General features: G+C 41.7%; 1 protein-coding gene across 1 annotated transcript in view; it reads left to right on the top strand.

Moving 5' to 3' along the window:
* Window positions 1–24,069, top strand: part of LOC149314287 (NACHT, LRR and PYD domains-containing protein 12-like) — a 31,743-nt gene extending 7,674 nt beyond the window's left edge. The window contains exons 2-13 of the mRNA XM_089520792.1: window positions 254–349; window positions 1,359–3,018; window positions 4,451–4,534; window positions 6,411–6,581; window positions 7,759–7,932; window positions 10,132–10,302; window positions 14,055–14,225; window positions 15,829–15,999; window positions 16,852–17,022; window positions 17,445–17,615; window positions 21,478–21,648; window positions 22,843–24,069. Coding sequence (XP_089376918.1) covers window positions 340–349; window positions 1,359–3,018; window positions 4,451–4,534; window positions 6,411–6,581; window positions 7,759–7,932; window positions 10,132–10,302; window positions 14,055–14,225; window positions 15,829–15,999; window positions 16,852–17,022; window positions 17,445–17,615; window positions 21,478–21,648; window positions 22,843–22,930 — 3,213 coding nt within the window. The 5' untranslated portion in view covers window positions 254–339 and the 3' untranslated portion in view covers window positions 22,931–24,069. The remainder of the gene's footprint in view (window positions 1–253; window positions 350–1,358; window positions 3,019–4,450; window positions 4,535–6,410; window positions 6,582–7,758; window positions 7,933–10,131; window positions 10,303–14,054; window positions 14,226–15,828; window positions 16,000–16,851; window positions 17,023–17,444; window positions 17,616–21,477; window positions 21,649–22,842) is intronic.
* Window positions 24,070–27,691: the final 3,622 nt, after the last annotated feature.

The raw sequence follows: 27,691 nt of genomic DNA, 5'->3' as shown, positions 1-27,691 counted from the left end.
AGATTCCCTTCTGCCACTAGATGACACTCTTTTATTGTAATATTACCGGAACTTTGTCATCTTGGTCCTCCCCTGAGTGAAACTAATTTCCTGGTTGCTGTCTTCAGAAACTATTTAACTTATGTGCCAAAGGGATGGTGTTTTAACATAGACACTGAAGGAGATGGGGAACTGCCCTTCAATCTCTAGTTTAAAAACATCAAAGGGAACAAGGAATGATTTTTAACAGTGGATAAAAATGTTTCTTTGACAGATCTAAAAGAAGCATACTTGTCTATTTTAGTTTACCGAAGTTAGTACATTTCTATACGTCTTGTGGGTTTAAATTCCAATCCAGATATGTCACCAGGTAAGTGAGGGAATGGAGGGATAATACAGTTGTTGTTGTTGTAGTTGTTGTTGTTGTTGTTGTGTGCCTTCAAGTAATTTCTGATTTACAGCAGCAACGCTAATGCAACCCTATCATGAGGTTTTCTTGCCAAGATTTGTTCAGAAGGGTTTGCCTTTGCCTTTCTCTGAAGCTGAGATAGTGAAATGTATGGCTTCCGATCCTGTTTATTTTAGTCCCATCTTAAAATATTTCTGTAAGGTACAAGTAATGACACAGTGAACAGCGTTGTAGCTATTGGGGATTCAGCATTCAGTATCACAAAAGGGGGGTCACTTACAGATCTGGGCATTGTGCCTGCTCACACCTAAAAGCAGGAGCTGCTGCTGAAAAATTCAAGGTTGAAGTTGGAAAGGAAAGTTGTCAACATTGCCTGAAACTCAGAGCTTTCAGAGAGAGAGATGTAAAAAGGAGACTGAAACGAAGAATGAGTCATCCCACACAAATGGCACTGACTAACCTTCCTGGAGTAAGGCTTCTTTTTGTGGCCCACTATGGTCCAACAAGTGTACTTTGGACTGGTACGGTTGCGGTCCTACTACTAGGCAGGTAACTGGACAAGGAAACTTTGGGTCCATTTCCTCTTCTTTGAATCTTTAAAGAAAATTGATTCCAAACTCATACTAGTACAGATATGAATAATTCCCTCCCCCCCTCCACGAACACATAGAAATTATGAGGGGGAAAGTTATTTTCTTGGCCCTTTTGAATCGGGATGCAATTCCTCATTAATTTTCTTCTTGAAAGAAGTAATGAATAATTTTAGCAATTGTCTTCCTGCTGCAAGAATGTTTTCAAAAACACACATGGGAATGAATTGCTTGTGGAGGAATGGGAAAATAATGGGTCAATTTCATTTGCTTTTGCCAGACATTTTTAGATGTTTGGCATATTTTTATATACATAGCCATAATTTAATTATTCTTAAATAAGCAATAATAATGACAATAATGAATACTGTTTGAATTAGATTACAGGGAGAAATACAAAGAATATGTGAGAAAAAAATATTGTTCCCCTGAAGATGGAAACCATTCCTGTGTGACACAGGTACCTCCAAATGAAAAATACACTGAAGTGATTATTGGAAGTAAAAAAGAAAGAGGAAATGAAATACTGAACAGACCATGGAGACATACACAACTGCTGTCGGAGCAATGGCCTGCTACAACCATAGATGCACTCTTTGAAAGTGACTATGTTGAACCACAGACAGTTGTGCTCCTGGGTGTGGCTGGAGTGGGGAAAACCACAATGACCAGAAAGATCATGCTAGACTGGGCAACTGGAAGACAATTTCCAGAGAGGTTTGATTCTATTTTCTACCTGAGTTGCCAGCAAATGAATCTCATTGTTGGGGAGACTAATTTGGCTGACTTGGTTTTACAGAATGATCCCGAACCTAGACTAAAAGAAGCAATGAATGAGCTTATCATGAATCCAGGCAAATGCCTCTTCATCATCGATGGCTTTGAGGAACTGAGTTGTTCCATTGAGCAACAGGAGGACAACTTGAGCCCCGATCCCTGGGAGAGGATGTCAGTGGGGCTCCTCTTGAGCAGTTTGTTTCACAAAACTCTCCTTCCTGAGTCCTGCTTAATCATCACTACTAGGCCAAATGCTCTAGAGAGTCTTGAGAATTGTTTACAGTCCCCGTGCTATGTCAGGCACCTGGGACTTTCTGAGGGAGGCAAGAAAGAATATTTCTGCAGGTTCTTTGGGGAAGAAGAATTAGCAGTACAGGTTTTGAGCTACATTAAAAGGAATGAAGCACTCCTTGCTATCTCCTTTGTCCCCACTGTATGTAGGATCATCTGCACTGTGATGAAGCAGCAGCTTGACAAGGCTAAGGAAGATCTGTCGCCAGTTTCAGAAAGACTCACAGCAGTGTATGCCCTTTATTTCTCTCATTTGGTTGGGTCTCTGTGCAGTGGTTCTGAGCAGCTGGATCTGATTAGAAGAGTTTGCTCATTGGCTGCTGATGCAATCTGGAAAAAGAAAACTTTGTTTAAAGAACAAGAACTTCCGAACCAGTTGGCTCTGTGCAGTACTCTCTTCCAGAAAAATCCTGATTGTGAAGGCATCTACAGCTTCATCCACCCCACTGTTCAAGAGTTTCTTGCAGCATTGTTCTATGTTTTTGAAGATATGTCCAGAAATTCTGAAACTGCGAAGGAAGACATCAAAATCTTCCTGGATGCCTGTAGCAAAGGCCAAGGAGATTTAACTTTAACAGTACAATTCATCTTTGGACTTTTAAATAAAGAAATAATGGAATACTTAAAAGAACAATTTGAGTGGAACATTTCATCTAGAATTAAGGCTGACTTGCTGGAGTGGTTTCAAGTAGACACATGGATTCGGTTCATTTGTCCGAATTATGGTCAGTTGGAGCGTTTTCATTCTTTGTATGAGATCCGAGAAGACAAAGAATTTGTTAAATGTGCACTAAATCACTTGATGAACCTGACTTTGGAAAGGCTGACTTTTACTCAAATGGATAAAGTGGTTCTCTGTTTTTGCATAAAGAATTGTTTGAATTTAGAAACTCTTTCACTGTATAGATGTTTGTTTCTGATGGACAAATCTGAGGCAGCAGCACTTCCAGCGCTTCCCAATCAGCCATGCCAGTAAGTAGTGTTGAAACTTTTCCATTTATCAACATGTAGCAGATTAGATATTACTTTTCTGATTTCCCGAAAGCAATTAATTGAGCAAGAACTCTGCAAGTTACAGCTACCATTCCCACCCAGAAAACCTTTTCTTTGCTTCCTTTTCCATTTCTTGGGAATGCATAACGATCTCCTCCGTGATCCTCCTCTCATATTTGAATTATGTTATTGTGCTGAGCTTCATGGCTTTTTTTTACACAGAGAAGAACCCTGACAATGGCAAGCATTAGCCATGATCACTTGCTAGACATTTCCTGCCCTGGGACTGGCTCCCTTTTATTTAGTAGAGAAACATGAAGGTAGAACTGTCTTCTTTTTTCAAATGCCATCTTTTAATTACAGTTCTGCTCAGTCTTGAAGTTTATTTAAATAGTTGCTTCTCCTGTTTTGTCATACATATCAGGAGGGATCTAAAAGCATATTTTTCCATCAGAGGGCAATTTGCAACTGCCTGTATATGCCCCAACACCACAGCTTGAGGGAGGCGTATAGAGATTTGAGAAGTGTAAAGTAAATGAACATTTAAAAAGAAAAAGAAAGAAGTCTTCCAGGAATCTACCAAGCAAGCAAGCTCATCTGGAAAGGCCAAACCCGGATTTGGTTCCTGATAAATGCATGCCATGTTTTAGCTCCATTCAAATCCATGGGAAAAACTGGTCATGGCTAATGTTAGCCTTGAAAGCCACCATGGAATAGTTGTTTGAAGGTTGGACTACAACTCTGGAGACCAGAATTTGAATCCCCACTTGTCATGGTAGACCACTGAGTAACCTTGGGCAAGTCACACTCTCTCAGAAGGCAAAGGCAACTCTCCTCATAACAAACCTTGCCAAGAAATTCAATTTGCTTTAGGGTCACCACAAGTTGGAAATGACTTGAAACGGTAGCTTCATTTATTTCAGTGGGAGTAGATCTAATCTAATGGGGTTGTTTCTGTAAATGTACAGTAGCTTTCAAACATGTTTATCATGAGGGATCTCTCAGTCAAGAATCCTTGAGAACTCTAGTTTTGTGGAAGACCAAAGGTCTCCTTGCAAATGAAAATTCAGCATCCTTGCAAACTACAAGTCCTTGTAAGTGTTTTCTTTTCTTTTGTGTTCCAGAAGAAGCAGTGATAGTAAAACTTGTTTCAAATCAATTTAAAATGTTCACTGTAGAGAAACATGGAAAACACCTGTAGTCTTAATGGGGGGTAGGGAGATTGCTTCTTTCTACAGTGGTGGGATGTGCCCCCTCTGTGTTCAAAGCTCAAGTTGCCACTTACCAGTGACCAAAATGGTTTGCTGTCTTGAAATACAAAATCCGTAGAATAATCAATAAGTCTTTAACATCTTTGACGTTCTTGTAATATAGCAGGAGAGAGATAAACTGATCATTTCTGTATTTACAGGCAACATCAGAAGACAGAGCAATCAGCAATTCACCTGCTTTGTCAAACACTGATGGATCCAAACTGCAAAATAAAGAAAGTGGAGTAAGCAATAACTACTTTACCCCTGCCTGTCACTGAATCGGACTGGTTGTTTTGAGAAGGGTGTGTGTGGACACATAAGCACATGCAATGTATCTATCTTGTTGTAGTTCAAGTACTTCCATAACAAAAGCAATATTAGATTGAGTTATTACACTAGCAGAGGAAAGCTGGCTGATTAGCATTATGCCAGTCAAAATATCTGAAGGCATAGAAGTTTTGGGGAACTACAGAAGACTGTCTGTTTTAGATTTCCTAGTCTGTCAGGAAGCATCTTCTCAAGCAGTATGGAGCAGAAATTTAGTAGCTGATAACAACTGACTGCAATGCAGATCTATCACAGACAATATGAGCCTATATGGAAATACATCCAATCCTTTCTAGGGCGTATTTTAAACTAAACAAAAAACAAAAAACAAACCACCAAGTAAAGTCAAATACTTCAAAGTCCCTTTGAATACTTTGAGTCTTATCTCTATGTTCCTTTGTGGGTATCAATAACTTTCATGGGCAGAACATTATATAAACTTAGCAGTGAGGAGAACCTTCTACATTTACATTTGTTATGGCGAGTGTGGTGCTGCTCTCTAGTGGATATGACAAAGCAAGCTACCTTCCTCTCAACCTTGGTGTTTCACATGTGCATTGAGATAATCCCAGTACTGCAGTTCCCATCCCCTATTTCACCCCCCCCCTCAAGATGTTGGGGGGTGGTGGTTATGGGGCTGTTTGTTTGCATCATTACTGAAATACCCAATACACCTCACCTCTGAGGAGTAGGACCAGTGAGCTTTCTACCAGCCTTTTGTGCATGGAAATTTCTTGATGGCCATTCCAATGATGAAGCATCTGACACATCAGACCTTGTTCTGACCAAACTATTCTGCTCCACATTGACTTTTCCTGCTGCTAAGGCTGAAGGACCATTGCTGTGCAAGGTCCATTAAAACCAGTGAAAACAGTGAGCTGTTACAAGGGATCTGTTCCTAGGAAAGGCCAGCTGAAAAACAGATAGCTTCCTGATGGGCAAGCAAGGTGTTGACAAGGATCCCATAAGATGCTTTCAGTTCTAAGGTTTTAGTCCAAACTTTAAAGAGATGTCCAAGGTGCTGAATCTGTTTTGGGCAATAGGGGTTGATGCCTTGGATTGTGCTTTTAACATTTGGACTCAGACCCAGTGCATATGCAATTCCCCACTCACATCAGAGCCACTGGCTTCAAGGGCCTGAATCTGTTGTCATTTCAGGATTTTCTGTTAAGATTTAGAGGCAGGTTAATAGTTAAATCACTTCCACAAGTCAGAGTTAAATTGCATAATACAAATTTGTCTGGGGACAGTGTTTCAAATGTTTCTTATTTGTCTTGGTCAACTCCCTTCCTTTCCATAATATTTATATAATCTCAAATCCAGAGAGCCAGCATGGAGTGATTGTTTGAGTATTGAACTACAGCTCTGGAGACCAGGGTTCAAAATCCCACTCAGTCATGGAAACCCACTGGGTGATTTTGTGCAAGTCACACTCTCACAGCCTCAAGGGAAGGCAAAGACAACCCCACCCTTCTGAACAAATCTTGCAAAGAAATCCTCGTGATAGGTTCACTTTAGGGTTGCCAAAAGTTAGAAATGACTTGATGGCACATAATAACAACAACAAATATCTCAAGGAAACCGAGTTTACTAATCTGTTGAAAAATGTAAAAACTGTCATGTGTTTGCACCTCTTCAGGAACAAAATACAGAAGACAGAGAACTGGGAGAGGTAGAAAGTGACTGGCCTGCATTCAGGTGTCTTTTATAGAACAGACATATTTAAGAGACTGTTCGCTTGGTGTTCAGAAAGAGTTGGACTGATAGAACTGCTTCTGTCTCACTTTGCAGGCTGGATGGATGCCAGTTCACAGAGAGGTGCTGGGCAGATTTGTCTGTTGTTCTCTCGACAAGCCCGGCGCTGGTGGAACTGGACTTGCAGATGACCAATCTGAAGGACTCAGGAGTCAGGCTGTTGTGTGAAGGACTGATTCATCCAAATTGCAAACTAGAAAAATTGGGGTGAGCATTAAAAAAATAAAACCATCATTTCTGTCTAGCAGTGTCAATAGAATGATATGGCATTAAGGATCCATCTGTCAGTCATCTACAAGCATACAAGGCAAAGGCAGACAGAAAGGGACTTCCAGCCACTCCTGATTTAGAATTGTTCCCCCATCCCCATTATTTGGTATTTTCTAACAATCTTTATGCCCTCCCAAAAGTCTCCAGAATAGAAAAGTCGACCCTGGACACATCACCATTCCCCATCTCTAGATCCTGATCTGCCACAAAGTGACTTTGGTGGTGTCACATATGGCTGGTAATTACAGTTCAGAGACTAACTTGGATTGATATTAATCCTGACATTAAATCATGATTCACTGTGTTTTAACAACAACAGCAGCAGCAGCAGCAGCAGCAGCAGCAGCAACAAAGATAGCAGACTACAAAGAGGGTGCACTGGATTAGCATTGTGGCTTGGGAGGGGAATTTAGACCATTGGTGTCAGTGGAAGCTTTCTCCTTAAGGAAAACTAGCCCAGATTTTGAGGAGGAAAGATTTAAAGCCTTACTGATACTATGTCCCTGATCTATTCCCCTGCTCCATTCACTAGGCATAATTCATTCATTCATTCATTTTAACAACAGTAGGACTAATGGTGCATTGTTAAGTTTTATGGTTAGAAAAAACTTCCTTGGAAAAAATGCCTCTAAAAATGCTCATAGAAAGTAATTTTAATAATTAGTAGAAACTGTTGCTTGTGATACTGCTGAGGGAACTTTACTCTTGTTTGTCATGCTACCTTTGAAATGTAAATTTACTACACCTGATGGACTGTCTGAAAAAGTGCTTAGTTGCAGATAACTCATTACTTCCAAACTCTGCTAAAGACTTTTCTGAGTGTAACAGATGAGGCCTTTTTCAGGCATCAGGTAAATCCATTTAACAGCATCACACCCCGGCAAGTCATAGAAATATCATGGTGATACTCTCCTATATTCTCTCAGCCATCGGTACACCCTTCCAGGATGAAAGTGGGTCTGGTGTGATACACATGTTAAAAAGGCTTCAATTATGTAAGATTCTTCTTTAGTGCATTTGTGTCTTCTTTTAAACAAGTCTTAATAGAATAGCCAAAAGTCATGTGATGTGATTGCTGTTTTCTTTTCTCCATGTTGCTCCTCTTCTTTTTCAGGTTGGGGGGATGTGATCTGACCCATGCTTGTTGTGGTGATCTTTCCACTGTTCTCAGCCACAGCCAGACACTGAAGGAGCTCCGGCTGGCTTGGAATTCTTCCTTGGGAGTCCAAGGGGTTCAACTGCTGTGTCAAGGACTAAAACACCCAGCCTGCAAGCTTCAGAGCCTGGAGTGAGTAGGGAGAGGACTCCTCTGGTTAAACAGACAACCAAGGCATGTTGCAAGGAGGATCAAGTGTTTCCTATAAGGCAGAGGTCCTTTAAAGGGGCAGGGTTTTAAATAATAGATAGGCCAAAACATTTAATTGGACTAAGCTACTACTCTTTTGAAATATTCAGAGTTCTCATACCTTGGAACAAACATCAATCAGAACAGAGACTGCAGTCAAGAAAACAGAAGGCTAGGATTGAGAAGAGTGTGAATGAAACAACAAGACAAAATCCTAAAGTGCAAAGATATAAACCTGAACACTATAGTGAGATCATCAAAGCCATGGTATTCCCCATCACCATGTACAGATGTGAGAGCTGGAAGTGAAGAAAGCCAACAGAAAGAAAATCAACTCATGTGAGATGTGGTTCTGGAGAAGAGTGCTGAGGATACCATGGATGGCCAAGAAGACAAACAAATGAGTTCTTGAACACATCAAGCCTGAACTCTCCCTGGAAGCCGCATGACTAAACTGAGGCTGTCATACTTTGGCCACATCATGAGAAGACATGAATCACTGGAAAAGGCAATAATGTTAGAAGAAGTAGAGGGTAGTAGAAAGAGGGGAAGGCAGCATACTAGATGGACTGACTCAAACAGGGAGACTATGGGCCTGAGCCTGCAGGACCTGAGTAAAGAAGTGGAGGAAAGTTCTTGGAGAGAATTGTTACAGACAGCCAAAATAAAGCTGCTTCGAGTCACAGTGGAGGTATGGTGATTCAATGATGCATGCGTCCTAAGAGTCCAGAAGTCACACCAAAGCCACGCTCCAGCCCTAAGGACTGGAGCGTGGCTTTGGTGTGGCTCCTGGAGTCTTAGGATGCATGCATCATTGAAACACCATACCTCCACTGTGACTCGAAGCAGCTTTATTTTGGCTGTCTGTAACAGGCCATAGAATCATAAGAGTTGGAAGAGACCCCAAGGGCCATCCAGTCCAATCCCATGCCATGCAGGAAGTCCCAATCAAAGCATCCCTGACAGATGGCCATCCAGCCTCTGCTTAAAAACCTCCAAGGAAGGAGCCTCCACTATACTCCGAGGGAATGTGTTCTCATCCAGGGACACCATGACTTGAGGTCGACTCAAGGGCAGTTAATAACAAAATTGCTCTCTTGGATACTCTTAGCTACTGTTCAAAACATACTGAAGCTGAGGCTGGGACTCACCCCCTTAAAAAGGTAGTGGACCACATGCAGCTTCTGGGCCACATTTTGGGACCCCTAAAGTCTCTCAGTCCCCAATTTTAAAAAATCAAATATTTTCTAATCTAAATATGTCTCCAAACAACCCAAATAATCACAGAAATCTAGTGATTTGAGGCCCCTTTATTTATATATTTATTTGTTGCCTTTCTTACTTTTCCTCTAAAATGGTATTTAAGGCAGCCTCTTGCTTTCCACTAGCCCAGAAAGACCAAAAAGTGAAGAAAGTCTACCTTTTTATGGCTGAAACCCTAACCCAGAAGTGGCATTATGCTGAGGAGTCATGCTTCTCATCTACTGACTGGTTGACAACATTTATCTAAAGGAATAAGATTTGTATAAACCTGCACCAGCAGGTGCAATAATCCTCAGAGACACTCCTCTAGATGTGAAGTAAAGCAGGTGGCAAAATAAAGGGCCTTTTCAGTTGTGCTGCCTTCCTAGTGAAATTTCCTCCTCAGAGAGGCCTGCCTGGCATTTCATACCAAGGTCAGACAAACTGAATCTCAAGGATAGGAGGAAAAGAGTCATAACAAAAATCCATACATGGCCTCGTTGACAAGGGAGTACCTTGTGGGTGGGCAGAGAGCATTGTACACAAAATGTGTGGTCAACACAAAAAAAAGTACCTTAATAGCAATTCCATGAACAGTACTGATATTAGTTTGTGTAAGAGTAGATTAAGTGAGAAGAAAGAACTTATATCTGCTCAAAGAAAACCCAGCCCTGGCACAGGCAAAAAGGATGTGCTCATTTCACTTTCTGTAAGGAGAGAATCATCATAATCTTGTCAAAAAAAGAAATGGTGGGTATTAACAGCTGCCCCTCCTGTGGCATATAATACAAGCTGAGGGTGGCTTATTGTGGGTGCAGCTGGGAGTTTAAAAATGACACTGGTTCAACCAGGGTTTTAAAAAGTAGTAATAATTTATCTCACAATATTTTCCCCTTTTAGCCTGGATGAATGTGGTCTCATAGCTGCTGTTTGTCAGGATCTCATTCCTGTTCTCAGCACCAGCAAGACACTAAGGAAGCTGAACCTGGAGCGCAACAAACTAGGAGATGCAGGAGTGAAGCTGATGTGTGAGGGCCTGAAACATCCACAGTGCCAATTGCAAACTTTATTGTGAGTTGAATCCTTTCTACCTAAAATCCTTAAACAACCTTTGCCCTGTGCAGTTCAGCAACCCTACAGATGATAGCTTAATCTTTCAGTGTTTAACTGCTGTGGGATTGAATCATAGAATCATAGAGTTGGAAGAGACCGCACGGGCCATCCAGTTCAACCCCCTGCCATGCAGGAAATCCAGATCTAAGCATCCCCGACAGATGGCCATCCAGCCTCCGTTTGAAGACCTCCAAGAAGGGAGACTCCACTAAACTCCGAGGAAGTGTGTTCCACTGTCGAACAGCCCTTACTGTCAGGAAGTTCCTCCTAATGTTCAGGTGGAATCTCTTTTCCTGCAGCTTGCATCCATTGCTCCGGGTCCTAGTCTCTGGAGCAGCAGAAAACAAGCTTGCTCCCTCCTCAATATGACATCCCTTCAAATATTTAAACAGGGCTATCATATCACCTCTTAACCTTCTTTTCTCCAGGCTAAACCTACCCAGCTCCCTAAGGCGTTCCTCATAGGGCTTGGTTTCCAGACCCTTCACCATTTTAGTCGCCCTCCTTTGGACACGCTCCAGTTTCTCAATGTCCTTTTTGAATTGTGGCGCCCAGAACTGGACACAGTATTCCAGGTGGGGCCTGACCAGAGCAGAATATAGTGGCACTAGGACTTCCCTTGATCTAGACACTATACTTCTATTGATGCAGCCTAAAATTGCATTGGCCTTGTTAGCCGCCGCATCGCACTGTTGACTCATGTTCAACTTGTGGTCTACTTGGACTCCTAGATCCCTTTCACATGTTGTCTCCTTAAGCTAGGTGTCCCCCATCCTATATCTGTGCATTTCATTTTTTCGCCCTAAGTGTAGTACCTTACATTTCTCCCTGTTGAAGTTCATTTTGTTAGCTGTGGCCCAGCTTTCTAGTCTATTCAGGTCATTTTGAATTTTGATCCTGTCCTCTGGAGTATTAGCTATTCCTCCTAATTTGGTGTCATCTGCAAATTTGATAAGTATTCCCCCAATTTTTTCCTCCAAGTCATTGATAAAGATGTTGAACAGTACTGGGCCCAGGACAGAGCCCTGTGGGACCCCACTGGCCACTTCTCTCCAAGATGAAAAGGAGCCATTGTTCAGTACCCTTTGGGTTCGTCCAGTCAACCAATTACAAATCCAGGTAACAGTTACCTTGTCTAGCCCACATTTTGCAAGCTTGTTTGCAAGAATGTCATGGGGAACTTTGTCAAAGGCCTTGCTGAAATCAAGATATACTATGTCCACTGCATTTCCTTCATCTATCAAGCTGGTAATTTTATCAAAGAAAGAGATCAGGTTTGTCTGGCATGACTTGTTTCTCTGAAACCCATGTTGACTTTTTGTGATTATGGCATTGCCTTCTAGATGTTCACAGACTCTCTGTTTAATGATCTGCTCTAGAATCTTTCCTGGTATTGATGTCAGACTAACTGGACGATAATTGTTGGGATCCTCTTTTTTCCCCTTTTTGAAGATAGGGACAACGTTTGCCCTCCTCCAGTCTGCTGGGATTTCTCCTGTTCTCCAGGAGTTTTCAAAGATTATTGCCAATGGCTCCGATATTACATCTGCCAGTTCTTTTAATACCCTTGGATGTAGCTCATCTGGTCCTGGAGACTTAAATTCATTTAGGTTAAACAGGTATTCCTGTACTATCTCTTTATTTATGTTGTGCTGAAATTCCCCTATTCTGTCCTCTGCTCCATTATCCTCAGGTTGAGTTCCCTTTGAACTGCAATTGCTGCAGTGTGATAGATGAAGAGTGGGCTGAATGCCTAAAGCAGCTCTCAATGCAATGAAATCATCACTCTTTTCCTTTATGTCATGTAGCAGTACTACTGAATTTATCACCTGTATAATATTGTTTAAGGAAAAGGTAAAGGTAGTCCATTGACATGAATGTCTAGTCATAACCAATTGTATGGGATGGTGCTCATCTCCGTTTCTAAACTGAAAAGCCAGCGTTGTCCAAGGACTGTTCTGGTGGTCATGTGGCCAGCATGACTGCACCAAACACTATTACCTTCCCACTGAGACGTGGTACCTATCTATCTACTTGCCTTTGTATGCTTTCAAACTGCTAGGTTGGCAGAAGCTGGGACTAGTGACAGGAGCTCACCCCATCATGCAGCACTCAGGCTCTGATTTTCCAATCATCAGAATTGGCATCTTAACCACTAAGCCACCGCCTTCCCTATAATAGTGTTAGAACATAGTAATTTCGTACACAGGGGAATACTCTGGGAAACAGAACAGAAAATGGTAGGTAATTGCTCTGGATGAGTGGTGTGGTTGAGACTTTGCTACAGCAAGTTCAGGCCTTGACTTAAGGTATCATAATCTTATATGTGGATAAACATGCATTACAGATACTTAGACAGGTGGAACATCCTGCAAAGGGATGAGTGGAATTTTTTATTTGGCTTGTTTATTGATAAGCACTTACCACAATTTGCAATTTTCTTTGCAAATAGGGTGAAAACAATATTATTTTTTTGTTTTGTTTTTTAATGGATGTGGTGGCAGTAAAACTGAAAATCTGGTCCTTTTAGGGAAAAGGCTCTGAGTGCTTGGCTCTTAAAAGACTGGATTTGCATTCGTCTGTCTTCAGTTGTGTTATATGGTGCAAAAATGGGGCTGTCACTTTGGTGAAGCTGATGGCTGTAGGGACAGGGAGATAGTGAACCTGTTTTGGATTTTCAGCCGAACGTTAATGGAGCTACACAAAATGCTTTCTCCCAAAATAACCTCAGCTCCTTGGACAGTTTTTTTTTTATAGTTCTGATTATAAGTGGGAATGGATTCACTGCAGCCACCACTTTTTTTTAGCAACGCCATCTCTTTTTTTCTGAGAGGCCCCATCTTTTACAGCAACATGGCAGGTAGGGATAATTTGGTCTTTCCCATGTTAGAATAGCACTGAACTGTTGAACCTGGTCAATGGAGATGGGTAAGGATTTTATTCAGGCCCGTATGATAAGGCCAACATTTACAACTTCCTTCCTAAACTAGATGGAAAAAAACATATAGTAATAATAATAATAATAATAATAATTTATTTGTATCCCACCTCTCCCTGTTTGAGGATCAAGGCAAGTAACAGCAAATCAAATTACAGTAACATAACAATAAAAAGCATAACCCTCTTTACCACAACCCTCCAACCCTCCCTCCCTCACTTAAAAAGATAATAAAATCATAAGAACCACAACTATAGTTACAGTTCAGTTCATTACAACAAAATTAACAAAATTTCAAATTGAACCGGGGTGACCGTATTAGGAGCAGGGGACAAGTAGGGCGGGTGGACCCTTTTATTCTTTGGAGTTCAGTCTGGGAAGGCCCACTGAAAGAGATCTGTTTTCAACACTTTTTTAAAGGTGTCAAGGGATGTAATATGGTGGATCTCCTCCAGCAGGTCATTCCAGATTTTTGGAATTTTAAAATTTTGAAAATGTGAAAGATGAAAAGGATAGATTTCCTTCCTCCTTCCTTCCCCTTCGTGGATTGGGAAAGCTACCCTAAAACACTCTGGTTTATTATTATTGTTGTTGTTGTTGTTGTTGTTGTTGTTGTTGTGAAAATTTCCAATGGAAGACTGTGGTTTTATTTTGATTCTTGATGATATATAGTAGCTCCTTGACAGAAGAAGAAGAAATGTTAAGGATTTAGACAAAATCAGCAAGTGCTGGCTTTTACTGTGTCTGTTTCCTTGTTTCCTTTACATCACAGACTCACCACATGTGAGCTTGGTCCAGCCTGCTGTGGAGATCTCTGCTCTGTTGTTAGCACCAGTCAGACACTGATGGAGCTGGATCTAGAGTATAACCAACTAGAAGACTCTGGGGTGAGGCTACTCTGCAAGGGACTGAAGCAGCCCAACTGCAAACTGGAAAAATTAGGGTGAGCAATGAGCTGGGTTTCTTCAACCTTCATTTCAGCTTATTTCTATGGTGTTATCATGATCTGGTGTGTTTCAGTAAAGAATGCCGAGAGCTGCAAAATAAATCAAATCTTAAAAGAAATGAAAGACCGTCTTCCCAGATAAGGAATATCCACATAAAGCAATTGTAGTTAAATATATTTGCATGTAGAACTGTGCATTTTTTTTTAAAAAAAATGCTTTTAAAATAACGGTGTATATAGTTGGCCTCCCATATCCACAGATTCAAGCATCCACAGCTTAAAAATATTTTTTACAATTATAAATTCCAAAAATTCCAAATTTGATATGAAGGACACCATTTTACTATCCATTGTATTTAATGCGACTTAAACACCCAGAGATTTTGGTGTCCACAAGAGGTTCTGGAACCAAACCCCAGCAGATACCAAGGGTTCACTGTATTTCTTTTTTTCACACAAGAGATAACTATTTTAACCAACAGACTGACAGAGATGATAGGAAGAAAAGGCAAAGGAAGAACTGTAGGGAGGAGCATGAAAAAAGCATGAAAGTGAATGGGAATTAATTGTTCAGCATTCTTGTATCCTGATTAGCTATAGAGATTTTAGCTGTCAGTGCCAGATCCAGTTGGCTTGGCAGATCTTTCATCCATTTTTCTTTCATCATGAAAAGATATTACTTGAATGTTCATAAAATGTCTAAGGGGTTGTGTCCCCATAAACCCTAGGGAGAGAAAGAAGGATCCCAAATTTCTCATTCTTGTTCCTTGATAAGAAAATGTGTCTTGAAAGGTTGAAAAAAAAAACATAGAAAAGAAATTGTTGAGTACAAGGTTTTGGGCCTTTGCATGATAGTAAGTACAGTAGTGCTCCCTCCCCCATTTTTTTGTTACCAATACCAGTACAAAAAGACTAACTTTGTGGCAAAAAAGTGCCAAAACCCCAACAAACTTCAGGGAATCTTTATGAAAGAAATCCCAACATTTGAATAATCATCAAAAATGGACAAAGACTTCTGTAATCTTGCCCAGTGGGGAGAAAACATTTGAATTGTTTTGTTCTCCTGTGGGTGGGATTTTAACTGGTACCTTAGGAGGTAGGAAGAGGAAGTTAAAACCTTCTTTACCAGCCAAAATCCCATTAAAAATAAGTTCCAGGTGAGGAGGAAGTCTCCCACTAGTACCAGAAGGAGTTTTTGTTAAATTACTGATGTTTCAGTGGGGTTGTTTTGCTTTCAGCTAAGAAGGGAAAGCTTTAATCGACTGCATTTGTTCACTGTCGTTCTGATCAAAATCAGGATGTTTGGGCTAGAAACCAGGCAATTAACATAACACAGATTTTTGTCATGTCTTTGTGATTTTAAAAAAAGCGACACACCAGAATAAATAAGACATCTTTTATGACTATGCATCCAAAGATGTGATGTTTGTGTACATTAAGCAGGGGGTGGAACTGCTCCATATTCTTGTGAAGCACTAGAGTTTCATTCTAAGGACAGCTAGGAATAACACCTTGAAAATTTCCTATCATGGGTACATTCACTAAGGAAATTTTTTTGAAGGAGGAAATTACTTCAACTTATCTTGTCTGTCTTGTGCAGGTTGGCGCACTGTGGTATTACAGCAGCTTCATGTGGAGATCTTGCTTCTGTTGTAACTGTAAAACAGACTCTGAAAGAGCTTGTGATTGAATTTAACCAACTTGGTGATTCAGGAGTGAAGCTCCTGTGTGAAGGGCTGAAGCACCCACTTTGCAAACTGGAGACATTAAAGCAAGTAACAAGCTTGGTTTGTTCCTCTGGGGTAGAGGGCACAGCTGAGGCCTATCTTACAGTCTTCAACACAGAAGGAAACTATAGGCCAGTCAGCCTAGACCAAGAACAAAATGAATTATACATGAATCCATCTGCAAATATCTTGATGGCAATGTAGTGATTAGTAGGAACCAGCAAAGTTTGTTAAGGACAGATCCAACCAAGCTAACTTTGGCCCCATACAGACAAGCCAAAATAAAGCTGTTTCGGGTCACTTTGGAGATATGCTGTTTAAATGATGCATGTGTCCTAAGAGTCCAGAAGCCACACAAAAGCCACAATCCAGTCCTAAGGACTGGAGCACAGCTTTGGCACAGCTTCCTGACTCTTAGGAAGCATGCATTATTTAAACAGCATACCTCCAAAGTGACGTGAAGCAGCTTTATTTTGGGTTGTCTGTACGGGGCCTTTATATCTTTTTTTGATTAGGGCACTAGTTTAGTAGATGGTGGGAATGATATGGATGTCATTTATCTGCATTTCAGCAAAACATTGAATAAGGTCCTTATGATAGCAAACTGACTAAATATGGAACAGATGGAAACACCATCACAAGGATCCATAATTGACTGGAAAATCATGCTCAAAAAGTTGTCATCAGTGGCTGTGTTTCAGCCTGGAAGGAGGTCTCAAATGGAGAACCACAGGGTTCTGTCTTGGGGCCAACACTATTCAATATTTTTATCTTTGAGGGAATCCTTCTCAAATTGTCAATCAATAGAAAACTAGGAGGGGTAGCTAACACATTGGAAGACAGGAATTTTATAGATTTCATATAGTCATAACACTGCTACTCTCTGCCTCTTGCAGCTTGTTCAATTGCGAACTTACAGCTGCTTGCACAGAGGATCTTGCCTCAGTGCTCAGCAGCAGCCAGACCCTGACAGAACTGCTTTTGGGAAGTAATGCACTTGGGGATTCAGGAATGAAGCAACTGTGTGAAGGATTGAAACATCCACACTGTAAGATGCAAAAACTGTGGTAAGTGAGAGCTACAGTCCTTTTGATTCTAACTGTGAGCACCGACGCTTTGTTTTGTGGCATGCTCGTGGCCCATATAATTTTCTTCAAGAAAAGCCCCCTGTCATCCTACTCGCCCTGCTTCTTCGCCTCTCATTCAAAAGAGTCACATTTTTCCTGCATGTCCCATCACTCATCTCTGGGGAGACTAAATTACTTCCTGACCTGTCTGTTCTAAAATTTTGCCAGATTTGCATTTTTATTGCATAAGCAAATGACAGAACTACCAATTATGTCTCTTCTTACCTTTTTGTGTCTTATCAATACAACTTCCTCTGGTCTCCAAACCCAATCTTTGGGTGCCCATAATCTTTTCCCCCAAACACATCATCACTGTCACAACAATCAGATGAGACCAAGCAAGGTATCTTTGTGTTCTGCAGTTTGTGTACAACTGGAATCACAGCAGCTGGCTGTGTGGAGCTCTCTTCTGTCCTCAGCACAAGCCAGGTGCTGAAAGACATTGATTTATGGGAAAACCCACTGGAAGATTCAGGAGTGAGATTGCTATGTGAAGGAATGAAACACCCAGACTGCAAGCTTGAAGTTTTGTCGTAAGTACTTACCCAAAACATATCAAAATGCCTGATGGGAAACATATTTTCAACACCAGCTTTATTATTCCATGCATATCTACTTTCCTCCATAGTCTCTTTGAAATACAAATGAGTATAAAGAATCCAAGTACAGTGTGCCCTTTTTATATGCGGGGATCTGTTCTGGACCCCCCCACACACGTAAAAAAACCCCACGTATGCTCAAGCCCCATTGAAAGTAATGAGGCTTGTGCATGGTGTGGCAGTGCAGGTGCGCCATGGGTGCCCAACCCATTAAGCTTAATGGGACACGCCGCCGCTTGCGCCCCGCATGCTTCTGCAGGCTCCCTTGTGGCTTTCAGCATATGAAACCACTTTGATCTTATTGGAAAGGTGGTATATAAATTTATTATTATTATTATTATTATTATTATTATTATGCTGAAAGCCGTGTATAGTGCGCGTGTGTATGGCATGGGCACACTGTAATTCGAAAAATACTCTGAGTACTAAATAATTACTAGAAAGCAGTTCTGTAAAGGACCTGCAAAAGGAGATGTTAGCATGATTACCTTTACTACAATGCATTAAGGGTAGAATTTTTAAATTTCTTTTTACCTTCCTCTCCCCACCCCACCTCCATAATAATATAAACCTTTAACATTGGATATTTACTCCTGGTGGCCTTTCATAGCAAATTCCATCCCATGAATATGTAAAGTAGTGTTGGCACCCTTCTCAAGTTTGCTGGTAGTGGCATTTGCCCTCCTTCAGTCTGCTGAGACCTCTCCAGTTTTCCAGGAGTTCTCAAAGATTACTGCCACTGGGAATAATCTTTGAGAATTTCTGGAGCACAAGAGAAGTCCCAATAGACTAGAGGAGGGCAAATGTTTAGTTTTGTCAGCCATGTTGGCTGTGGAAAATTAACTTCTGTAGACTGCTAAGTCATTATGTGTGTGTGTATGTGTGTGGTGTGACTGAAAAAAGCCAGGGCATGTAGATAAATATCATTGAGGCCAGACGCCATAATGTGGATTCCGCAGTACACCTGTGTGGATTCCGCAGTACACCTGTGTGTGTATGGACCTTTCCACACAGGGCACAGAAATAGGGTCAGTTCGCATTGGCCGATGCATATTCGCGTTATATTGCATTGGTGTTCCACACCTGTGAGCTCAGAATACGTATTGACCAATGTGATATAACGTGAATGCGCTTTGGAAGTTAAAAATGTTGCCCCCGTTCAGAGCCCCACAGAGCATGCGCAAAGCTGCCGATGCGCATCAGCCAATACACATTGTATTGGGCTGGTGTGGTTATCCAATCTGCACTTGCCTCACTTTGCCTGAATACGCATTGGCCGATTTGCAAAACCTCGATTCGGAAGGCTGCCCAGGTGTGAATGAACGATGCGATATGACGTGAATACGAATTGGCAAAGCGTATTCAGAGAGCGCGAGTGTGAATGAACGACGCGATATGATGCAAATACGCATCGGCCAATGCAAACAGACCCTACTTCTGTGCCCTGTGTGGAAAGGTCCTATGACTCAGCAGTATGAGCTAATGGCTTATGCCATGTGCTGCAGTGGTTGCATCAACCAAGTCTATATAAGGCTGTCTTAAAGTAAACAGTGTGGGTTACAGCAGTAGGTGATAGTGGTTACGAGTGGTTGGTGAGTTGTTGTGTGAGTCTGTAAGAGAGCTATTGCTTGTTCAGAGAGGAACTCTGTTTGTCTGTACAGTTCCTGCTCTTGCATATAGCTTTTACTTAGCATTGTAAATAAATACCTTCACTTTGGAGCTGTCCAGTCCAGCTTCTTCATTCCACACTGGTTTCTAGTGCCTAGGTGTAGATACTGAAGTCTCACTCAGGCCTGCATTACAAGTGTAACAAGTTTTTCAGAGTATGTGGCCATGTTCTGGAAGAATTCAGGAGCTGCAGCTTACATCTTCTCTGAAACTTGAACCTTCTCTGAATATGCCAGCCACAGCTGCTGGTGAAAAGTCAGGTATAAACTCCTCTAGAACATGGCCACATAGCCTGAAAAACCCACAGATGCCAGCCGTGAAAGCCTTTGATTTCACATAGGGTAAATGTTGTCCCCATCTTCAAAAAGGGGGGCAAAAGAGGACCCAGATAATTACTACCTGGTTAGCCTGACATCAACACCAAGGAAGATTCTAGAGCAGATCATTAACAGAGAGTCTGTGGGCATTTAGAAGGTAATTCCATAATCAGAAAAAGTCAACAGGGGTATCTCAAAAACAAGTCATTGCAGATTAATCTTATCCCTTTTTTTTGATAAAATTACCAGTTTGGTAGATGAAGGGAATGCTGTGGATATAACATGTCTTGATTTCAGTAAGGCCTTTGACTAGGTTCCCTCATGAGATCCTTGCAAACAAGCTAGTAAAATGTGGGCTACACAATGCAACTGTTAAGTAGATTTGTAAATGGTTGACTGGCCAAACCCAAAGGGTGCTCAATAATGGCTCCTCTTCTTCTTGGAAAGAAGTGATTACTGAGGTGACACAGGATTCTGTCCTGGGCCCAGAGCTATTCAAGATCTTTGTCAGTGACTTGGATGAAGGAATAGAGAGGACATGCTTATGAAATGTGCAGATGACCAAATTAGAAGTAACTAATAATCCTCTTAATACTTAATACTAATACTTAATACAGGATCAGAATTCAAAATGACCTTAATAGATTAGAAAGCTAGGCCAAAACTTGCAAAATGAATTTCAACAGGGAGAAATGTAAGTTACTGCACTAAGGCAGAAAAAATTAAATGCATAGATATGGGCAGGGGGGACAACTGGCTTAACAAGACTACACATGAAAGGGATCTAGGAGGCCTAGTAAACCACAAGTTGAACATGAGTCAACAAGTGTGATGTAGCAGCCAAAAAGACCAATGCAATTCTAGGCTGGGTCAATAAAAGTATAGTGTCTAGATCAAGAGAACTAATAGTGCCACTCTATTCTGCTTTGATCAGATCTGGGCACCACAATTCAAAAAGGATGTTGATAAGGTGGAGAGCATCCAGAATGGTGAAGGGTCTGGAAACCATGCCTTATGAGGAGAGACTTATGGAGCTGGGTATGTTTAGTTTGGAGAAGAGACAGTTAAGAGGTGATATGACAGCCCTGTTTAAGTATTTGAAGGGGTGTCATAATGAGGATAGAGCAAGCTTGCTTTCTGAAGCTCAAGAGAATAGGACTCAGAACAATGGATGCAATTTGAGGGAGCCCTCGTGACACAGTGGTTAAATGCCTGTACTGCAAGCCACAAAGTTGTGAGTTTGATACCAGGGGCTCCAAGTCTACTCAGCTTTGCATCCTTCCGTATGTCACTCAAATGAGTACCCAGCTTGTTGGGGGCAATTAGCTTACACATTGTAAACCATTTAGGGAGTGCTTAAGGGCATGATAAGGGGTATAGAAATGGACTTGCTATTGCTATGAAAACTACAAGAAAAGAAATTCCATCTGAACATTAGGAAGAACTTCCTGACAAGAAGAGCTGTTTGACAGTGGAACAGGCTAACTTGGAAAGTGGTGGAGTCTCCTTCTTTGAAGGTCTTTAAACAGAGGCTGGATGGCCATCTGTTGGGGGTGCTTTGATTGTGAGTTCCTGCATGGCAGGGGTGGACTGGATACCCCTTGTGGCCTCTTCCAAAGCTATGATTGTATGATTCTATGAAATGAAGTGATGAAAGCACAATGGATCAAAATGATAAAGAGACAAAGAGGTAACAGAGATTCATCTAACAGAACCTCTTCAGAAATACAGGAGTGGATGCCATGCCCTAAAGTTTTCATGAAAAATCAGTAATGAAAGCACAACCATTCATTACTATTGTTCTTTCACAGGATGTGGAACTGCAAATTGACAGCAGCTTCCTGTGAAGACCTTTGCTGTGTTCTCAGCACCAGCCAAAGCCTGAAGAAGCTGAAGCTGGGAAATAACAAACTGGGAGATGCAGGAGTGATGTTGTTGTGTGAGGGGCTGAAGCACCCAAACTGCAAACTGGAGACAATAGAGTGAGTTTTGCTGCTAGCTTCCTTGGCGTGCAACATTCATTTGAGGAACTCTGGTGGAGTAAGAAAAATGTCTTGAGACAGGGATGGGGGAACATTTTTCACACAGAAAGTTCGATTAGCTTCAGGCAAGGGCAGTGGCAGCGGCATGCTACCAACAGTGTGTGGTTGCCTTGTCCAGACCTGTGTATACACCCACACCTCCCAAACTGCACTTAGAGGTTTGGTTTGGGGTTGGGGTTTTTTTGTTTGTTTTTGTTTTTTACATCCTTCATTTGGACTAATGGAGCTTTTGGAAAGCCTAAAAGCAGTGAGCTGGGGATAGGAGGCAGAAAATATCTCTTGTTTATGACTGGAGATAAGAGGCTTTCCCTGCCAGAGGTGGAGTCTGAAAATTAATGTGGTCATTTAAATGGAGTTCCCCCATCCTCCAATAATATTTGTTTAGCCTATGAGGCAGAGATTCCCTCTCCTTGGCCTTAAAGGGTTATAAAAAGTCAGATAAGGCATTCTGGTCATCTTTGTACTTCCATTTTTGTCTACACTATTAAAAAGCAGAATAACTAAACTATCAAAATACTAAAATCATTCCAGGAGATGAACACAGCAGTGGACATGCCAGGATTGAACTGGTCTGTGTGGCCAAAGAAATTGTTGTAATTTAAACTGGTTTAAATGCCACAATATCTATCATGAAGAACTGATTCTGTGGGTATGACCAAGAAGAGAAGGCTCCCCTTGCTGAAAAAGAGTTCAGGAGCACCACAAAAACTGGCAAACCATCAGAATTCCTTGGCTGGAAATGTAAAACTGCCTCAAAATAGGCATAGTGGGATCTCAGATCTGGGGCAAATGCAGCCCCACTGAGATCTCAATCTGGTCCTGTGGCACTGATGACCATAGCCCCTTCCTGTATTGGTGATTTTCTAGCTTTTGCTCAACCAGACACACACCCCAGTCTAAACAGGCTCAGCAACTTGCACTAAACTCTTTAATCCATAATATGGAGGCAATTTAGCTCCCTATTTTTTGCCTTTCCTTCTCCACACATATGAAGTGCAGATACCTCAACAATGTCCCTTGAATTAAATTTGGTCATTAGGCTGAGAGGGTTCCCCACCCTTGATTTTAAATAACATACATTTTATAGTATGTAAAGAAGCATCCTTAAATTGCACACACTCCCTGTTTTCACAGTTTGGATACTGAAGAGTTGAGTGAAGACACAGTGAGAGAGCTGAGCTACCTGAAACGGATGAAGCCTGAGCTGGTTATAGACACATAGAATGGGCAGCAATGGTGATGGAAAGCTGGAAGTGACAAGTATAGAGTTTCATCCAGAGCAACACCTGTGGGGGCTCCACTGAAACATGGCAGCTACTGAGACTGTGGAGCAAGAAACCAGCATTCAGGCTCCCCTCTTCGTCATCAACTGAAGCAACAGTCAGACTAGGAAGAGAAAAGACATGTTGGCCTTGATTGGATCTCCCCCGCTGTAGCCAAGGGTCCGTAGGGGAATTTTATTATGATGTTATTAGTCCAAATATTGCAAGAGGGGGCTGGCTACAAGAGCCCACCAAGATCGCCCTCCCGATATTTATACGGAGTAGACCAGGGCCTCCCAATAACTGAAGCTGAGACAGATTGCAATAACTAAATGTCTACTTTATTGAAAACAGGGGGAACACACACAATGCACACACTCACACACACATTCAAGGCTCAGGAAGGTAGGTTGGAATTATGGAAAAGATGTTTAGGCTTTGCTAATGGTATACTCACCAAGATGTAGTCTTCCTCCGGGAAGCGAATGGGATGTGGGACAGTGAGACAAGTCTGCTCCGCAACCTGGGTTTGAGCAGAAATGCCGGCTACCAGAACAGAGGTCTGACTGACGTGGAGTAAGTAGACCTTTGGGATGGCGCACTGAGCAGCCAAAGTTGGGACCTTTTAAGGGCGAAATCTCGCCTGAGGGCAGAGAGTTTTGGGGATTAGAACAAAGGCGTTTAATTGCTTTCTTTCACCTGGATGTCTGGATCTGATAATATCAATGACTTAAGTTGTTCGGACAACAGACTTGAGGAGGGGGTGATAGCTTCAGGAAAGGCAAACATTTTACTCCTTCTGACTCAAGATAATCCCTTCATGCGACTTCCCAGACCTTCTAAGATGTAAATGGGGCTTTTCCCCTCAGGGGAGGTGCACATGTCCTCTCGCTTTGTCAGTAATGGCGGACAGGCTTGGAGTCTGGCCAGGGGTCATCCAAGAGTTATCATTGATTCCAAAATTTATATGAAGCAGCATGGGTAACACCGCCACACCTTCCTAAGATCCTCTTTTTCCATTTTAGCAGGTAGCTTTCCTTTTTTGGCATACAAACTGATTACCCTTTGTTTATTGAAATAATAAACATATTTCCTATTGTGTGTGTATCAGGTCATCTGCCGATTAAAATTTCATAGGAGCGTCTTAAGCTCTGCCAATTCCTTCCTCTGAAATTCATCCTACTAAACCTTTATTCTGTGTTGTTTCATCTATGCATGTGGTTGAATCACACATATTGCTTATCATTGATTATGTCCTCTGAGTTCTCCTTAGGTTTTAAAAGAAGGCATGGAGAAGCTTCAGGTATCCAGAGGCCAATCTTCCCACCTCAGAACCTTGAAGCCTATCTCCAGTTTTATAAAAACACTGTTGGGGAGGGGGAGAAGGTGGTGGGAGGTTTTAAAGAAGTACACTAGTCCCTCCACATTCGCTGGAGTAGGGACACAGGACCCCTGTGAATGTGGGAAAACTGCAAATCACAAAAACGCTATGTTTTTCCTGAGAGAACACCTCTCTAGGAATGTCTAGGTCCTCCAGTGCAACTCTGTGGTAAACATCTGCCAGATATTGACCACAGAATTGAACTGGAGGCTCTACAAATGTCTTATGGAGTGTTCTCTCTAGGAATCTCTAGGTCCTCCAGTTCGACTTTTGGTTAAAGATGACCATAGAGTTGCTTTGGAGGACCTAGATATTACTAGAGAGAACATATTAATAAAATCTGTGAATAATCAAATCTGCAAATGTGGAGGGATGAGTATATTGCCTTTCATACCCATATAGGGGAGGCACATCAGTTTGTGTGTGAAAGTGGGCATGCAAGACCCTCTGGAGTCCCATGGAAAGCTGATGGAGGCTTCGCATCTGGTGGCAGTTGCCCACCTGTGTTCTGTGCTCATTTTTTGGGACTGATATATCTTGACTTGCTTATACTACACCAGTCTAAAGAGGCTCTAGTTCCCCTATGGTAATTCATGGTATGATGAGATTCCTTTTTTACTCATCACCTCTGGAAGGAGAAGGATTGTGCCTGCCCATCTATACTGTGGGTGTAACTCCACCCACACATTTCTGTATCCCTTCCACATCCAGAAGGGTGAGCCCAAGTGCCCTGTGCATTCAATGATGGGTAGGCATCCAGGCACCACCCAGCTTCAGATCTCTAGAAATTCCAGCAGAATGACAACATCAACTCTGTACATCCAAAACTGCATCCATGTGCTATTTGAATGTCTCCCCTTTCCCCAACTAGTAAAGGCCACATTAGTGGGTATTGTAATCTGCCATGGAGAAAGGGGGGTGTTGTGCAAGAAAATAACTGAAAACTGAATACTTCATTCTGCAATGTCTAATGAAGGGCATCTGTGCATGTAACTCCCATATAAAGCATGTTTCTGGTCAGTATTTCCAACCAAGCACTCATTTTCTACCATACAAATGTAGGTGCTCCATAACTCATGGACAAAACATGCACATGAATGGGTATTTTTGGACCCGCAACATCCCTTCAGCAAAGTGAAACAAAAACTGACTGACTGTTTGCTCTCAGAGAACTGATTAATTGAAAAATTGATTAAATGGGCATGGCTTCCAGTCTGCAAATTTTCTCTGAGCAACATGTAAAACACACACACCCCACCTATAATTCAAACACAGCATTTTTAACAGAGGCAGCATAAAATAAATGACTGAGTGGGGGGGGGGGGGAGCCATATAGAGCCATAACTAAAAATAGATCAGAACACGCTTTGTAATTATTTATGCTCAGTTAAACCTGTTTCTGGCACCACTTCATCGTAGTGATGATAGAGTGGTGGCTGTGTGCTTCATTTGATGACTGAGCCTTCCAAAGGTCAGTTTGCCTTGCAGTAGAACCAGCCCAGATTATTCTGTGTGTGCATTTGCTGCTTCCTTGCAAGTGTTAGCAGGAATTTTTGGTAAAGGAGCTTATACCATACCTCAGGGGACATTCTTGTGAAATGGTTCAATTCAATCTGACAAACACAATAAGGTTTTTAAAAAGAAAGAAATCTGGGCTTTCTTTGTACTGAGCAACTAGCATTGACAAGAAAGAGAGGAGGTAGTTATTTTAAACATCAAACCAATCTCCTGTCACACCTTCAACAAATAGGTTTTCTTCATTTACAGGCTTATCAGTGCTCTTAAATGTCCTTTTCTCTTTGTAAGAGATGACTCTGAGAAGTACACAGTAAATTGAGTATTTGGGCTGAATTCACACCTGTAAAATAATCCAGGTCCAGTGCCCTGGTTTCACCATGTTAACACTACATCTACTCATAATAACGCAGATTCAAATTGCATTATCCCTGCCTAAATCCAAATGGCACAAAGCGGCTGCACTTTCCTCCCTTTACCAGCATACAGAAACCTATCATCTAAAATTCTTTCTTGCTTTCCTGTCAATCTTACTACCCACCTTCCATTTTTATTGGATGGCTCCCCCCTCCAATTTCTTTCCCCCCTTCATGCCCCAATGTTTTATCATGAGTGAGAGAGGGAATTTTAAATTCACACAGACACATGCACATACATACATGCGAAATGACCACACTTTTAAAATGTGCGGTTCAATAATGCGAAGTGTTTAAATCTGGCAGCTAACCCATAGCATTGCACTGTTGATATTAAGGGTATTAGGTCAGTTTACAAACACCAGCTGTGGAGGGAAGCTGGCTCGAGGTTTCTCCCTGCAATCTTGCAAATGGTAGGTGCCCCCGTGTCACCCTGCGCATGTGTGCACTTCCTCCATCTTCCAACAAACCACATCATTTCCTTTGCATAACCTGATGGCAAGCACTGTATCCATTCAGCAGTGGGAAAGTGGGAGAAAGGGGAGTGTGGTGGGGAGACCAGAGAAGAGAAGTTTGTTTCAAGGAGGCAGCTGTGTGCATCTGTACTCTCAATGTCTACACACACACACACACACACACACACACACACACACACATCTTCTGTGTGATCCTCTGTCAGCCTTCAGAGAGAGAAAGAGAGTATTTTTTTAAAAAAATCACATCTCTCATTTTTCTGCCCCTTTTCTGCTTTGTTCCTTTTGTTCCTACTATCACATTCTGAGCAGTACACTACACAAGGTTGTCCCTTGCTGCGCCACTTGTCCCCCCCCCCCAATCAGCCCACCACTATCTCTGATTATACTCCAATCCAAGACATACATTTAAAAAACCCACTTTGTCCTAACATTGTGCAATAAAAAGTGAGGTTTTTTTTAGATTGCATCAATGCTTTAAAAAAGTGCTTTCACTGTGAAAATATGTGCGTCATGTCTTCCTACAGCACCAGAATGAGGGTGGTTATGAGATTTCCCTACTTGGGACAGATGGTTTGGACTTCCAGAATTCTTGACCATTTGTGATAATCTTTGCAAAGCAGCATTGCCAAGAGGTAGTTGGAGATCCTTCAACTCCAATCATGTGGTTGAGTCAAACCCTCACCCCCAAAGACTTACTGGCAGTCAAAGTTCAGAAATGTGAAGACCCCTTTGATTTCAATAGTAAAATCTCAGCGTTTAATTCTTGGAAGCTGACTGGTTGCTTAGGAATTTCATGTGAAAGGGACCTAGGAGTCTTAGCACACTGTCAGTGTGATGCTTCAGCTAAGAAAGCCAATGCAATTCTTGGTTGCATCAACAGAAGTGTAGTATCTAGATTGAGGCAAATGATGCTACAGTGGGCCCTTATTATCC

The sequence above is a fragment of the Sceloporus occidentalis genome, unplaced genomic scaffold, assembly GCF_023333645.1.
Source record: "Sceloporus occidentalis isolate IW3139 unplaced genomic scaffold, rSceOcc1.0.p SCAF_4, whole genome shotgun sequence".
In the NCBI taxonomy this organism is placed as follows: Eukaryota; Metazoa; Chordata; class Lepidosauria; order Squamata; family Phrynosomatidae; genus Sceloporus; species Sceloporus occidentalis.
The sequence above is the reverse complement of the archived record's forward strand: the minus strand, read 5'-3'. Positions and strand labels throughout refer to the sequence as shown.